Below are 13,208 nucleotides of genomic sequence, written 5' to 3'. Positions count from 1 at the left end.
AGCAGAGATAGAGACAAAGGAAAACAGCTGGACACCAGGGATAGACAAAGGAAAACAGCTGCACAGCAGAGATAGAGACAAAGGAAAACAGCTGGACACCAGGGATAGACAAAGGAAAACAGCTGCACAGCAGAGATAGAGACAAAGGAAAACAGCTGGACACCAGGGATAGACAAAGGAAAACAGCTGCACAGCAGAGATAGAGACAAAGGAAAACAGCTGGACACCAGGGATAGACAAAGGAAAACAGCTGGACACCAGGGATAGACAAAGGAAAACAGCTGCACAGCAGAGATAGAGACAAAGGAAAACAGCTGGACACCAGAGAGAGACAAAGGAAAACAGCTGCACAGCAGAGATAGAGACAAAGGAAAACAGCTGGACACCAGGGATAGACAAAGGAAAACAGCTGGACACCAGGGATAGACAAAGGAAAACAGCTGCACAGCAGAGATAGAGACAAAGGAAAACAGCTGGACACCAGGGATAGACAAAGGAAAACAGCTGGACACCAGGGATAGACAAAGGAAAACAGCTGCACAGCAGAGATAGAGACAAAGGAAAACAGCTGGACACCAGGGATAGACAAAGGAAAACAGCTGGACACCAGGGATAGACAAAGGAAAACAGCTGCACAGCAGAGATAGAGACAAAGGAAAACAGCTGGACACCAGGGATAGACAAAGGAAAAGAGCTGCACAGCAGAGATAGAGACAAAGGAAAACAGCTGGACACCAGGGATAGACAAAGGAAAACAGCTGGACACCAGGGATAGACATAGGAAAACAGCTGGACAGCAGAGAGAGAGAAAAGCAAACAGCTGGACACCAGGGATAGACAAAGGAAAACAGCTGGACACCAGGGATAGACAAAGGAAAACAGCTAGACAGCAGAAAGAGAGAAAAGCAAACAGCTGGACAGCAGGGAGAGACAAAGGAAAACAGCTAGACAGCAGAAAGAGAGAAAAGCAAACAGCTGGACAGCAGGGATAGACAAAGGAAAACAGCTAGACAGCAGAAAGAGAGAAAAGCAAACAGCTGGACAGCAGGGAGAGACAAAGGAAATCAGCTGGTCAGCAGGGAGAGATACAGTGGAAAACTGCTGGACAGCAGAGAGCGAGTCAATGGAAACCAGCTGGACAGTGGAGAGAGACAAAGTAATATAGCTGGACAACAGTGAAAGAGACAAAGGAGAGAGTTCCATTCTGTACCTGATGATTTACTTTGGTAGAACTATCAAGAGGATTTGTAAGAGGATTAACTTTGTTCTGTAAAATGACCGGAAGAGTCAGGCCTTTCTCCTGTCACATCAGGAATGTCTTTCCTGCAAGGTCTTGTCTCACTTTCAGTCAATCATGTTTGGTTTGCAGTCATTTGTAATGAGACAAACTGTGTAAATTCATGGCCTTGAGGGTAAGCAGCTGTTGTGATAGTGCATGCGTTTCGGATAGGGCAAAGAGACATTGAGTGTGCAAAGACCTCCATGCATTTGTTATCTAATGGTTCCTAAATGTTTCTTGGACTGTGACCTACCCATCTCAAACTTACGTTCTCATTTACAACTGAGACCTGGCCAAGATAAAGCAAAGCAGTGCGACACAAACAACAACACAGAGTTACACATGGAATAAACAAATGTACAGTCAATAACACAATATAAATGTCTGTATACAGTGTGTGCAAATGAGGTAAGATTAGGGAGGTAAGGGAATAAATAGGCCGTAGTGGCGAAATAATTACAATTTAGCAATTAAACACTGGAGTGATAGATGTGCGGATGTCGATGTGCAAGTAGAGATACTGGGGTGCAAAGGAGAAAGAAAAGAAAAGAAACAATATGGGAATGAGGTAGTTGGATGGGCTATTTACAGATGGGCTGTGTACAGGTGCAATGATCTGTAAGCTGCTCTGACAATTGATGCTTAAAGTTAGTGAGGGAGACATGAATCCCCTGCTTTAGTGATTTTTGCAGTTTGTTCCAGTCATTGGCAGCAGAGAACTGGAAGGGAAGGCGGCCAAAGGAGGAATTGGCTTTGAGGGTGACCAGTGAAATATACCTGCTGGAGCGCATGCTATGAGTGGGTGCTACTATGGTGACCAGTGAGCTGAGATAAGACAGGGTTTTACCTAGCAAAGACTTATAGATGACCTGGAGCCAGTGGGTTTGGTGACAAATATGAAGCGAGGGCCAGCCAAAGAGAGCATACAGGTCGCAGTGTTGGGTAGTTTATGGGACTTTGGTGACAAAATGGATGGCACTGTGATAGACTGCATCCAATTTTTAAGGGGTAGAGTGTTGGAGGCTATTTTGTAAATGACATCGCCTAAGGATCGGTAGGATGGTCAGTTTTACGTGGTTATGTTTGGCAGCATGAGTGAAGGATGCTTTGTTGCTAAATAGGAAGCCGATTCTAGATTTAACTTTGGATTGGAGATGTTTGATGTGGGTCTGGAAGGAGAGTTTACAGTCTAACCAGACACCTAGATATTTGTTGTTGTCCACGTATTCTAAGTCAGAGCCGTCCAGAGTAGTGATGCTGGACGGGCGGGCAGGTGCAGGCAGCGATCGGTTGAAGAGCATGCATTTAGTTGTACTTGCATTTAAGAGCAGTTGGAGGCCACGAAAGGGGAGTTGTATGGCATTAAAGCTCGTCGGGAGGTTTTTTAACACAGTGTCCAAAGAAGGGCCAGAGCTACACAGAATGGTGTCGTCTGCGTAGAGGTGGATCAGAGAATCACCAGCAGCAAGAGCGACATCATTGATGTATACAGAGAAAAGAGTCGGCCCGAGCATTGAACTCTGTGGCACCCCCATAGAGACTGCCAGAGGTCCGGACAACAGGCCCTCCGATTTGACACACTTCTCTATCAGAGAAGTAGTTGGTGAACCAGGCAAGGCAATCATTTGAGAAAACAAGGCTGTTGAGTCTGCCGATAAGAATGCGGTGATAGACAGTCGAAAGCCTTGGCCAGGTCGATGAATACGGCTGCACAGTATTGTCTCTTATCGATGGTGGTTATGATATCGTTTAGGACCTTGACCGTGGCTTGAGGAGCGAGACCAGCTCGGAAACCAGATTGCATAGCGGAGAAGGTACGGTGGGATTCGAAATGGTTGGTGATCTGTTTGTTAATTTGGCTTTCGAAGACCTTAGAAAGGCAGGGTATGATAGATATAGGCCTGTAACCGTTTGGATCTAGAGTGTCTCCCCCTTTGAGGTGGGGGATGACCGTGGCAGCTTTCCAATCTTTGGGGATATCAGACGATACGAAAGAGAGATTGAACAGGCCAGTAATAGGAGTTGCAACAATTGCGGCAGATAATTTTAGAAAGAGAAGGTCCAGATTGTCTGGCCCAGTTGATTTGTAGGGGTCCAGCTTTTGCAGCTCTGACAGATCATCAGCTATCTGGATTTGGGTGAAGGAGAATGGGGAGGCTTGGGCAAGTTGCTGTGTGGGGTGCAGTGCTGTTGACCGGGGTTGGGGTAGCCAGGTGGAAAGCATTGGCAAAAAAAAAAGCTTATTGAAGTTCTAACTTATCATGGATTTATCGGTGGTGACCGTGTTTCCTAGCTTCAGTGCAGTGGGCAGCTGGGAGGAGGTGCTCTTATTCTCCTTGGACTTTACAGTGTCCCATAACTTTTTGGAGTTTGTGCTCAGGATGCAAATATCTGTTTGAAAAAGCTATCATTTGCTTTCCTAACTGCCTTTGTATATTGGTTCCTAACTTCCCTGAAAAGTTACATATCGCGGGGGCTATTCGATGCTAATGCAGTACTCCACAGGATGTTTTTGTGCTGGTCAAGGGCAGTCCGGTCTGGAGTGAACCAAGAGCTATATCTGTTCCTGGTTCTACATTTTGGGGCATGCTTATTTAAGATGGTGAGGAAAACAATTTTAAAGAATAACCAGGCATCCTCTACTGACGGGATGAGGTCAATATCCTTCCAGGATACCCGGGCCAGGTCGATTAGAAAGGCCTGCTCGCTGAAGTGTTTTAGGGAGCGTTTGACAGTGATGAGGGGTGGTCATTTGATCGCTGACCCATTACCGATGCAGGCAATGAGGCAGTGATCACTGAGATCCTGGTTGAAGACAGCAGAGGTGTATTTAGAGGGCAGGTTGGTCTGGATGATATCTATGTATATCCGTATATACGGATTTGGCGTTGTACCTGGTAGGTTCCATGATAATTTGGGTGAGATTGAGGGCATCTAGTTTAGATTGTAGGACGGCCGGGGTATTAAGCATATCCCAGTTTAGGTCACCTAACAGTACAAACTCTGAAGATAGATGGGTGGCAATTAATTCAAATGTGGTGTCCAGGGCACAGCTGGGGTCTGAGGTGGGTCTATCAACCAGTGGCAACAGTGAGAGCCTTATTTTTGTAGAGGTGGATCTTTAAAAGTATAAGCTCGAACTGTTTGGGCACAGACCTGGATAGCATGACAGAATTCTGCAGGCTGTCTCTGCGGTAGATTGCAACTCCACCCCCTTTGGCAGTTCTATCTTGACTGAAAATGTTGTAGTTGGGAAAGGAAATTTCAGAATTTTTGGTGTCCTTCCTAAGCCAGGATTCAGACATGGCTAGGACATAGAGTGTGCTATTGCAGTGGGGGGAAAAACTTCTGATGTTAACATGCATGAAACCAAGGCTTTTACGGTTACAGAAGTCAACATATGATAGCGTCTGGGGAATAGGAGTGGAACTTGGGGCTACAGGGCCTGGGTTAACCTCTACATCACCAGAGGAACAGAGGAGGAGTAGGATAAGGGTACGGCTAAAGGCTATAAGACCTGGTCGTCTAGTGTGTTTGGGACAGTGAATATAAGGAACAGATTTCTGGGTGTGGTAGAATAGATTCAAGGCATAACGTACAGACACTTGTATGGTAGGATGTGAGTACAGTGGAGATAAATCTATGCATTGTGTGACGATGAGAGAGGTTTCATCTCTGGAGGCATCAATTAACATAGGTGAGGTCTCCGCAGGTGTGTGGGGTGGGACGAAAGAGCCATCTAAGACAATTTGAGCAGGACTGAGGGCTCTACAGTGACATTAGAGAGAGGCATAGCAATCACAGGTGTTGATCAGGAGAGTTAAGACAACAACGGGTAAATGGCGATAAATTGGCAGAGCGGATCAGTTAGGTCCATACAGGACCTGAGTTAGAGGCTGGGGCCGACAAGTTAACAAAATGAGGTACTGTGTTATTGAAACAGTCCAGGGGGCATCAGCTGTGTAGCCGGGTGATCATAGGGTCAAAAGAGTAGCAATAGGTGAGTCAGGATGCTGTTCGGGAGTCACTACTACACTAGGTGAGTAGGGGACACAGTCTTCAGAAAAAGCTAGTGGGCCGGGGCTACTAGATGGTTCTGTGGCGATATCATAACAGAATAGCCTGTTGAGACCACATCACGTTTGCAGTCCAGTGATGGATCGGCGGGGCTCCGTGTCGACAATAAAGGGTCCAGACCAATTGGCAAAGGAGGTATTGTAGCCCTAGAATTAGCTGATATATGGGCCTAGCTCGAGGCTAGCTCAAGGCTAGCTGGTGCTTGCTTCGGGACAGAGGCATTAGCTAACAGTAGCCACTCATTTGCAGCTAGCTAGCTGCGATGATCCGGAGTAATGATCCGGTGTAATGATCCAGAGTGGTATGGTAGAGAGAAGTAGTCCGATATGCTCTTGGTTGAAATCGTGCTGTGCAGACTGGCAGGTGATTGTCAGCGCTAAGGCTGGCTGATTTCAGGGAAAAAAGGCGAGGACCGCTAGCCGTGGCTAACAAGAACTAGGAGCTAGTTAGCTGGCTAGCTCCTGATGGAAGTTCCAGTTGTAAGGAATAAAAATAACAGATCCGTACCACATTGGGTGTGGCGGTTTGCAGGAATCCGGTGATATGGTAGAGAGAAGCAGTCCGATATGGTCTGGGTTGATATCGCGCTGTGCAAGACTGGGAAGTGTTGTCCGAGCTAAGGTCCGAGCTAACGTAGAGGTAGAGTTATTAAATTGACTATGCATAGATGATAACAGACAGTTGCAGCAGCGTAAAAGAGGGGGGGGCAATGCAAATAGTCTGGGTAGCCATTTGATTAGATGTTCAGGAGTCTTGGGGGTAAAAGCTGTTTAGAAGCCTCTTGGACCTAGACTTGGCACTCCGGTACTGCTTGCAATGAGGTAGCAGAGAGAACAGTCTATGACTAGTCTTTGACCATTTTTAGGGCCTCCCTCTGACACCGCCTAGTAGGTCCTGAATGGCAGGAAGCTTGGCCAAAGTGATGTACTGGGCCGTACTCACTACCCTCTGTAGTGCCTTGCAGTCGGAGGCTGAGCAGTTGCCATACCAGGCAGTGATGCAACCTGTCAGGACGCTCTCGATGGTGCAGTTACTTACCCCCTAAAATGGTCAACGGGACAGTATTGTTGGTGGACCGACAGGGTGCACACGCAAAAAAGCTATAAGCAAAATGTACATACAGTACCAGTCAACAGTTTGGTCACACCTACTCATTCAAAGGTTGTTCTTTATGTTATTTTACTAATTTCTATATTTCAGAATAATAGTGAAGACATTAAAACTATGAAATTATACATATGGAATCAAGTAGTAACCAAAAAAGTGTTAAACAAATCAAAATATATTTTAGATTTTAGATTCTTCAAAGTAGCCAACCTTTGCCTTAACGACAGCTTTGCACACTCTTGGCATTCTCTCACTCAGCTTCATGTAGTCACCTGGAATGCAGTTAACAGGTGTGGCTTGTGAAAAGTTAGTTTGTGGAATTTCTTTCCTTCTTAATGTGTTTGAACCAATCAGTTGTGTTGTGAAAAGGTAGGTGTGGTATACAGAAGATGGACCTATTTGGTAAAAGACCAAGTCCATATTATGTCAAGAAAAGCTCAAATAAGCAAAGAGAAACGACAGTCCATCATTACTTTAAGACATGAAGGTCAGTCAATCTAGAAAATTTCAAGAACTTTGAAAGTTTCTTCAAGTGCAGTCTATAAAATATATTATGATTTGTTTTGGTCTTCACAATTATTCTGCAATGTGGAAAATAGTAAAAATAAAGAAAAATCTTTGAATGAGTAGGTGTGTCCAAACTTTGGACTGGTACTGTATCTAGGATCTTAAAATAATCCTGCAATAAGAGGAAATTTGAATTATTATCTGGATTGTAATTAATAGACGTTTTTGTAGTGGTTGATTACATTCGTAAAGGACAATGAAGTTAAAAAAAAGTGGAAATTACAATCTTCAGAAAGCCTTTTGAAACCCAAACTCACTAAAAGTTTTACATTTCTGAATGTTCTCCTGCAACAGGGTGATCAAATTAAGATCATACATCTGTACAGTAAAAGCTTCACCCAAAGCAGTAGAGTATGATCTGAAGGTGCACAACGACAACATTAACAGTGTCCAGACTAACGGATCATAAATGTCATTTTATTACCTTTTTTTTACGCGACTGGACCAGTAATATAGTGTGTGAAACTTTCATAATTTTCTACACCCAGTCTTCAGCCACAACTGAGCGGTCCCAACCCACCATTGCACTAATCCTCCCAGTAAGGCAGGAGGTCAGTGTATGACCATAGGACCAATCTACTATACACTCCTAGAAGAAAGGGTTCCAAAAGGGTTCTGCGGCTGTCCCCTTAGGATAACCCTTTTTGCTTTCAGATGGAACCCTTTTAGGTTCCATGTAGAACCAAAAAGGGTTATTTAAAGCAGTGGTTCTCAAATGGTTTTGCCTCGTGACCCAAATTGAACCAGGTTGTCTCTGCTGCAACCCAATATTCGCATCACGAAAAGGAATCAGCAAAATAAAATCTGGAAAACAATTTTTAATGCTATTTCGATAATAATTGTAGCAATTGTATGACAAGGGAATAACATTCCCACCTCTTTCATTGTCAATAATACATTTTTGCCCATATTCTTAATGAAGGATGTTAATAAATGTACTGGTTTGAGACCAAAAGATGTACCATAACAGCGCTGCTAATAGCTCTGTATTGAAAATACAGTGATTGAAGTAAAATTGTTCAGAGATTCAATTCTTTACAAATGTATGTTCATTATAATTTCTACACATGTTCTACCTGGTTTAAGCCATTTAAGTTCAGACTGGAGTATTTCTACATAATTATTGTAATTTTTTGTTTTACTCAGACACCCTCAGAAAACCTTTTGGGTCGCGACCCACCAGTTGAGAAATGCTGCCGAAGAACCCTTTTAGGTTCTAAATAGCAGCTTTTTTCTAAGAGTGTAGTGTTCCTCAGTAAGGAGGGAGGGAACGTAAATGACCAGACCACAGGCAGCCAGCTGTGGGAGGGAAACACTGCCAGATCCAAGCTGCAGGAGAGGCCATATCACTGACTCCAGAGACACAGAGGCAGTAGAGGCACTCTACTGAAATGAAATGATGGGCCAAAAATTGAACTCGCGTTTGCTCCAATGTACATTTTTTCTCTCCTGATTTCAAGGCAGAAAACAATGAAACAAAGTTTTATCAGGAAAATCTGCCGATGTGTGAGGTATAGACATATTAAAGAGTATACATTTTTTACTTCATGGTTGTCACGCCCTGGCCATAGAGAGGCTTTTATTCTCTATTTTGGTTAGGCCAGGGTGTGACTAGGGTAGGCATTCTATGTTCATTTTCTATGTTTTGTATTTCTTTGTTGTTTGGCCATTTGGTTTTCAATCAGAGGCAGCTGTCTATCGTTGTCTCTGATTGAGAACCATACTTAGGTAGCTTTTTCCCACATGGGTTTTGTGGGTACTTATTTTCTGTTTAGTGTTTTTCACCTTTCAGGACTGTTTCGGTTATTCCACTTGTTATTTTTGTATTTAGTGTTCAGTGTCAATAAACAAACATGAAGACGTGCTGCGCTTTGGTCCTCACCTTCTTCCACCAACAGCTGTTACAATGGTTGTCATAGTGAACACTTCCATCATGGTATAACACATCACCCTACGTTATGTTTGCATAACACAACTGCCTAGAAAATATCTCCATAAACCTGCCTTGACCGACAGTAGGACAAGGCCTGTTTTTTCTCTCACTCATTGGTTGTCCTGGATTTGAGTGTTGATGTGTACAGGTGTAGGATCTTCATTTGATTACCCGGTTGTAGTACATTTGAGGTTTAAAAAGTCTGCTGGAGTTTGTAATTTCCATTTGGACATTTCCGGCTTGATTTTCCCTTACGAAAAATGTATCAACCCCTACAAAAATATCCATGATTTATAATCCACATATTCATTCACATTTCCTGTCGCCTTTGGATTATTTTCGTGCTGCAGCAAACTGGCTCAAATGAAGATGCTACATCTGTAGCTTGCCATGGAGTGGGAGTAAGCCCAGGCGACAGCACGCGGGCATGCCTCTGGAATGCAATAAGCCACAGCGTGGTTACTGTTACCAAGTGAACACCGTGCAACCTCTGATTCCAGCACACTCCTGGGAGAGTAAATAAAGACCAGATAAGGTGAAATGGGCTCATCCAAACAGAAAGGATAAAGACAATACTACCAATCATGATAATGTACAGCTCTATCTCTGGTGAGCTGGATTTGGTGTGCAAGGATGTGAAAGGACTAGCAGTTGATGGTGTTCTCATATAAAATGCTCAAGTTGTATTCCATAATAATGTCACAGGACGTTGTAATTTTTGGATGGTACAGTGCTCCCATTTCTTCTTTGTTTCTGTTTTCAAGCGCTGCAGTCAGACCAAACACAATGCTTTTTCAATGGAGGAGTTGGTTTCCCCAAGGCACTACAAGGAATGAGTAGTTGAACATTCAGTGCCATTATTTCAGTACATTATCTTTTGTGAAATGCATATCTCCTTAAGCTGTCCTGATTGAAAATAATGATACCTCTGAAGCCATGTAAAGATGCCACTCACATAATAATTTGACAAGACCTTGAAAATGACTCTGCCTGTAGTCCAACTTGTGATCTTCCGCTTGTGTGCAAAAGAGAGCAGATGTCATTAAAGTACTCTTAAAATGTTATTTTTTGGTCTGGTTGTGTTTGTGGTTGGAATCATTAGGGTGAGCTGTTGTGTGATCACTCATCACACAGTCCCCACCTCCCCTCCCCATGTGTCCCAGTAAGGAGTGGAAGGCCACAGACTCACTCTGTGTTACAACAGGCAGGAGGCAACTTACCCCAAGCCCTCTTGGCCTGCAATCCAAAGTCCAGCAGAAGCAGTAAACAGAGCTAAAGCAGTTCCACATGGCCTCTGTATTTAACACACACACACACACACACACACACACACACACACACACACACACACACACACACACACACACACACACACACACACACACACACACACACACACACACACACACACACACACACACACACACACACACACACACACACACACACACACACACACACACACACACACACACACACACAGAGACCTATGTTATTACAGCCTCCCCTCGCAGCCTCCCCTCGCTCTGGCTGGCACCTCACACTCAAACACACTTCCTCTCAGATACCCACAGGTGAGGAGGAGGAGGAGGAAATAGAGAAGGCAGGCTGGGTCTGTTGGCAGAATGTAGGTCATTTAGAATGCACCACAAAGGCCTTTGAAAAAATCTGAGCCGATTATGTCCTAATTGGTTTTGGTCGTTCTGAGCAGAGCTCTTTGTTTGTTTGTTTTCAATATCCATGTTTGTTTCCTTAGGTTCTCTGAAAGTACATTAAATGCACTTTGAATGAGGAACAAACGTTTTTGTTCATCCTTTCATGTTCTATGTCGTTGAATGTTATTGGTGTAATAGGACACCTTGTCAGTTTGTGGACGGTAGTTTAAGGATTACAGGTAGGAACATGCATTGATCCCCACAGGGACTCTGGATCTGTATTCTATATGCAGATCACTGCTGAGTCAGGCTGAATGTTTGAATGGGCCTCTCTCTTACATTCCTTACTGGAGGATCTGATCTGCAATCATCCACCTGGTTTTGTCTTTTGGGACTGAAATCATAACTGATTGAGGAAAACATGTAGAGGAAACAGCCTCCAATCCATAACCCAGACAGATATGGAGCACAGGCGACTGGTGGCACCTTAATTGACCCAGTTGCATATCTTGAGAACTTGATTTCTGACAAGCGAAACATTTTGGGACTATGACAGCAATGGACGAATGACAGAAACACCAAAATATAGTTTTTGGATGGAGTTTTCCTTTAAATGTTTTACACTTAGCACACAGCAACTAGAAGCCCAACCCTACTCTCCTGAGACTACTTCATCAACTTGCCTGGAGAGAACAGCAGATTTTCTAGATAGAGATATGCAGTAGACTGCAGGATTCCCTAGAGCAGAACAGCGCAGCAGTAACTTCAGTGGATGAGTGAATGGCAATGTTTGCCCTCCAATGGTCACTGGTTTGATTTGCTACTAATTTATCTAGAACAGAAAAGGATCAAAACGAATCAGGAACAGCGAAGAGCAGAACTCCTGGGAAGAACATTCAGCTTATTTGACTCATTCTTGGAGAACATACCCCTCCTCTCTCTCCCTCTTCTTCTCTTTTGCATGTTGGTTTAGAGATGGAGAGAGAGGCACACCCCGGTGCAGTTTGGGCTTGTTAGGTCGTACATACACTTGACATACCAGTGTTTCCCCTAGGGTTCTTTTCAGCAGTAGGGGTTTTTAAGGCCCTCCTCTTGGCCGTAGAGACAAAATGTTGCTTATTTTAAAGCTCATTTCCTGCAATTCCTGCCATGGTGTAAGCCTTGTACTTATGCTATCTGAGTGTCTCGAACATTATTACAAAATCAATGGGGGCCCCATGCCATGACGTTTCTGCAATTTTACAATCTAGTTTTTATTTTGGTGGATGTTAGTTCTCAAAGATGATCTTATTAAAAAAAATATACAGCTCCATTATATTTTCCACATACGGTTTTAGTCGTTTAATTTGACACTTAAATTGCTTTACCCCCCTAAAAAAATCAATAATAATACTTTTGCAGTAGCGGAAACACTGCACACATTCGTTGCACTCTCCCTGCAGATAACTGAATGATCACCCAGACGAATAGCCCTGCAGAGAGAGAGGAGAGAGAGAGAGAGAGAGAGAGAGAGAGAGAGGGAGAGAGAGAGAGAGAGAGTGTGTGTGGGAGTGGGGGAGGGGGGCGTGTCTGCACCGGTAGGAACATGTAGGGCATACTTCAGAGACAAACACTGTCCCATAAATGAACTACTGCATGAGAGAATGCGTCCCAGGGCACTGAAACATGCCTTCCTCAAGGAAATTACTCTGCCCTGACCTTAAAGGCCCAGTGCAGTAAAAAAAACATAATTTTTCTGTTTTATGTATATTTCCACACTGGGGTTGGAATAATATTGTGAAATTGTGAAAATTATGATAATGGCCTTTCAGTGTAGGAGCTGTTTGAAAAGACCGCCTGAAATGTCATCTTGTTTTGGTGGGATGGAGTTCTGGCCTGGTGGCATAAATTGATTAATAGACCAATAACAGCTAGTTTTCCGTTTTCCCCTCCACACTCCGACCACTCCCAGATAGTTCTTGCAAAATCCTTGCTTGAGAAATTGCTCTTCGTTAGGAAACTATTTTTGTTTCTTTTTGACTATTTGCATCATAGTAAGTTACTTAATTGTTACCCAGAAATGATTTGATATTGAGATAAAAACAGCTGCATTGGACCTTTAACTGCAGGCTTTTAGTAAGGTACCTCACACAACACGTAAACAGCACTAGCTACCTATTGACATTTTCACGGCTCAGAAATTATACATCAGAGTTGTGTTCCATTGTGACTCACATTTTCCATTTTAGTCATAGCAAGTTACAATATGTTGCATACTGCGAGATGGATGGATTGGTTCTATGTCTATATCCCACAGATAGGGCTTGACACACACACACACACACACGCACACACACACACACGAATGCAGCACACACACAGACACACATGTGTACACATACAGTACAGTATGTGTGTTTCCCCCACAGAAAGGTTTGTTGACCTTGCCTGAGGGACCACACTTCATTGAACCAGTCCAGGGGTCAACTGATGGTGCTGTGGAGGGGGAGGGACCAGAGCCCCATGTGGTCTACCCCAGCATTACAGCGGCAACGCAAAGACACAAACGCAGCTCTGAGGCCCTGGACACACAGAGCCCCTGTGGTGTCAA

At 43.8% G+C, this 13,208-nt stretch overlaps 1 protein-coding gene across 3 annotated transcripts in view; it reads left to right on the top strand.

Moving 5' to 3' along the window:
* Positions 1-13,208, top strand: part of LOC118358522 (A disintegrin and metalloproteinase with thrombospondin motifs 12-like) — a 59,334-nt gene that overhangs the window by 14,056 nt on the left and 32,070 nt on the right. For all 3 annotated transcript variants that reach the window (XM_052479108.1, XM_052479106.1, XM_052479107.1), the window contains exon 3: positions 13,027-13,208. This exon is cut by the window's right edge and continues 2 nt beyond it. In XM_052479108.1, coding sequence (XP_052335068.1) covers positions 13,027-13,208 — 182 coding nt within the window. The remainder of the gene's footprint in view (positions 1-13,026) is intronic.

Source organism: Oncorhynchus keta, chromosome 25 (genome assembly GCF_023373465.1).
Source record: "Oncorhynchus keta strain PuntledgeMale-10-30-2019 chromosome 25, Oket_V2, whole genome shotgun sequence".
NCBI lineage: Eukaryota > Metazoa > Chordata > Actinopteri > Salmoniformes > Salmonidae > Oncorhynchus > Oncorhynchus keta.
The sequence above is the reverse complement of the archived record's forward strand: the minus strand, read 5'-3'. Positions and strand labels throughout refer to the sequence as shown.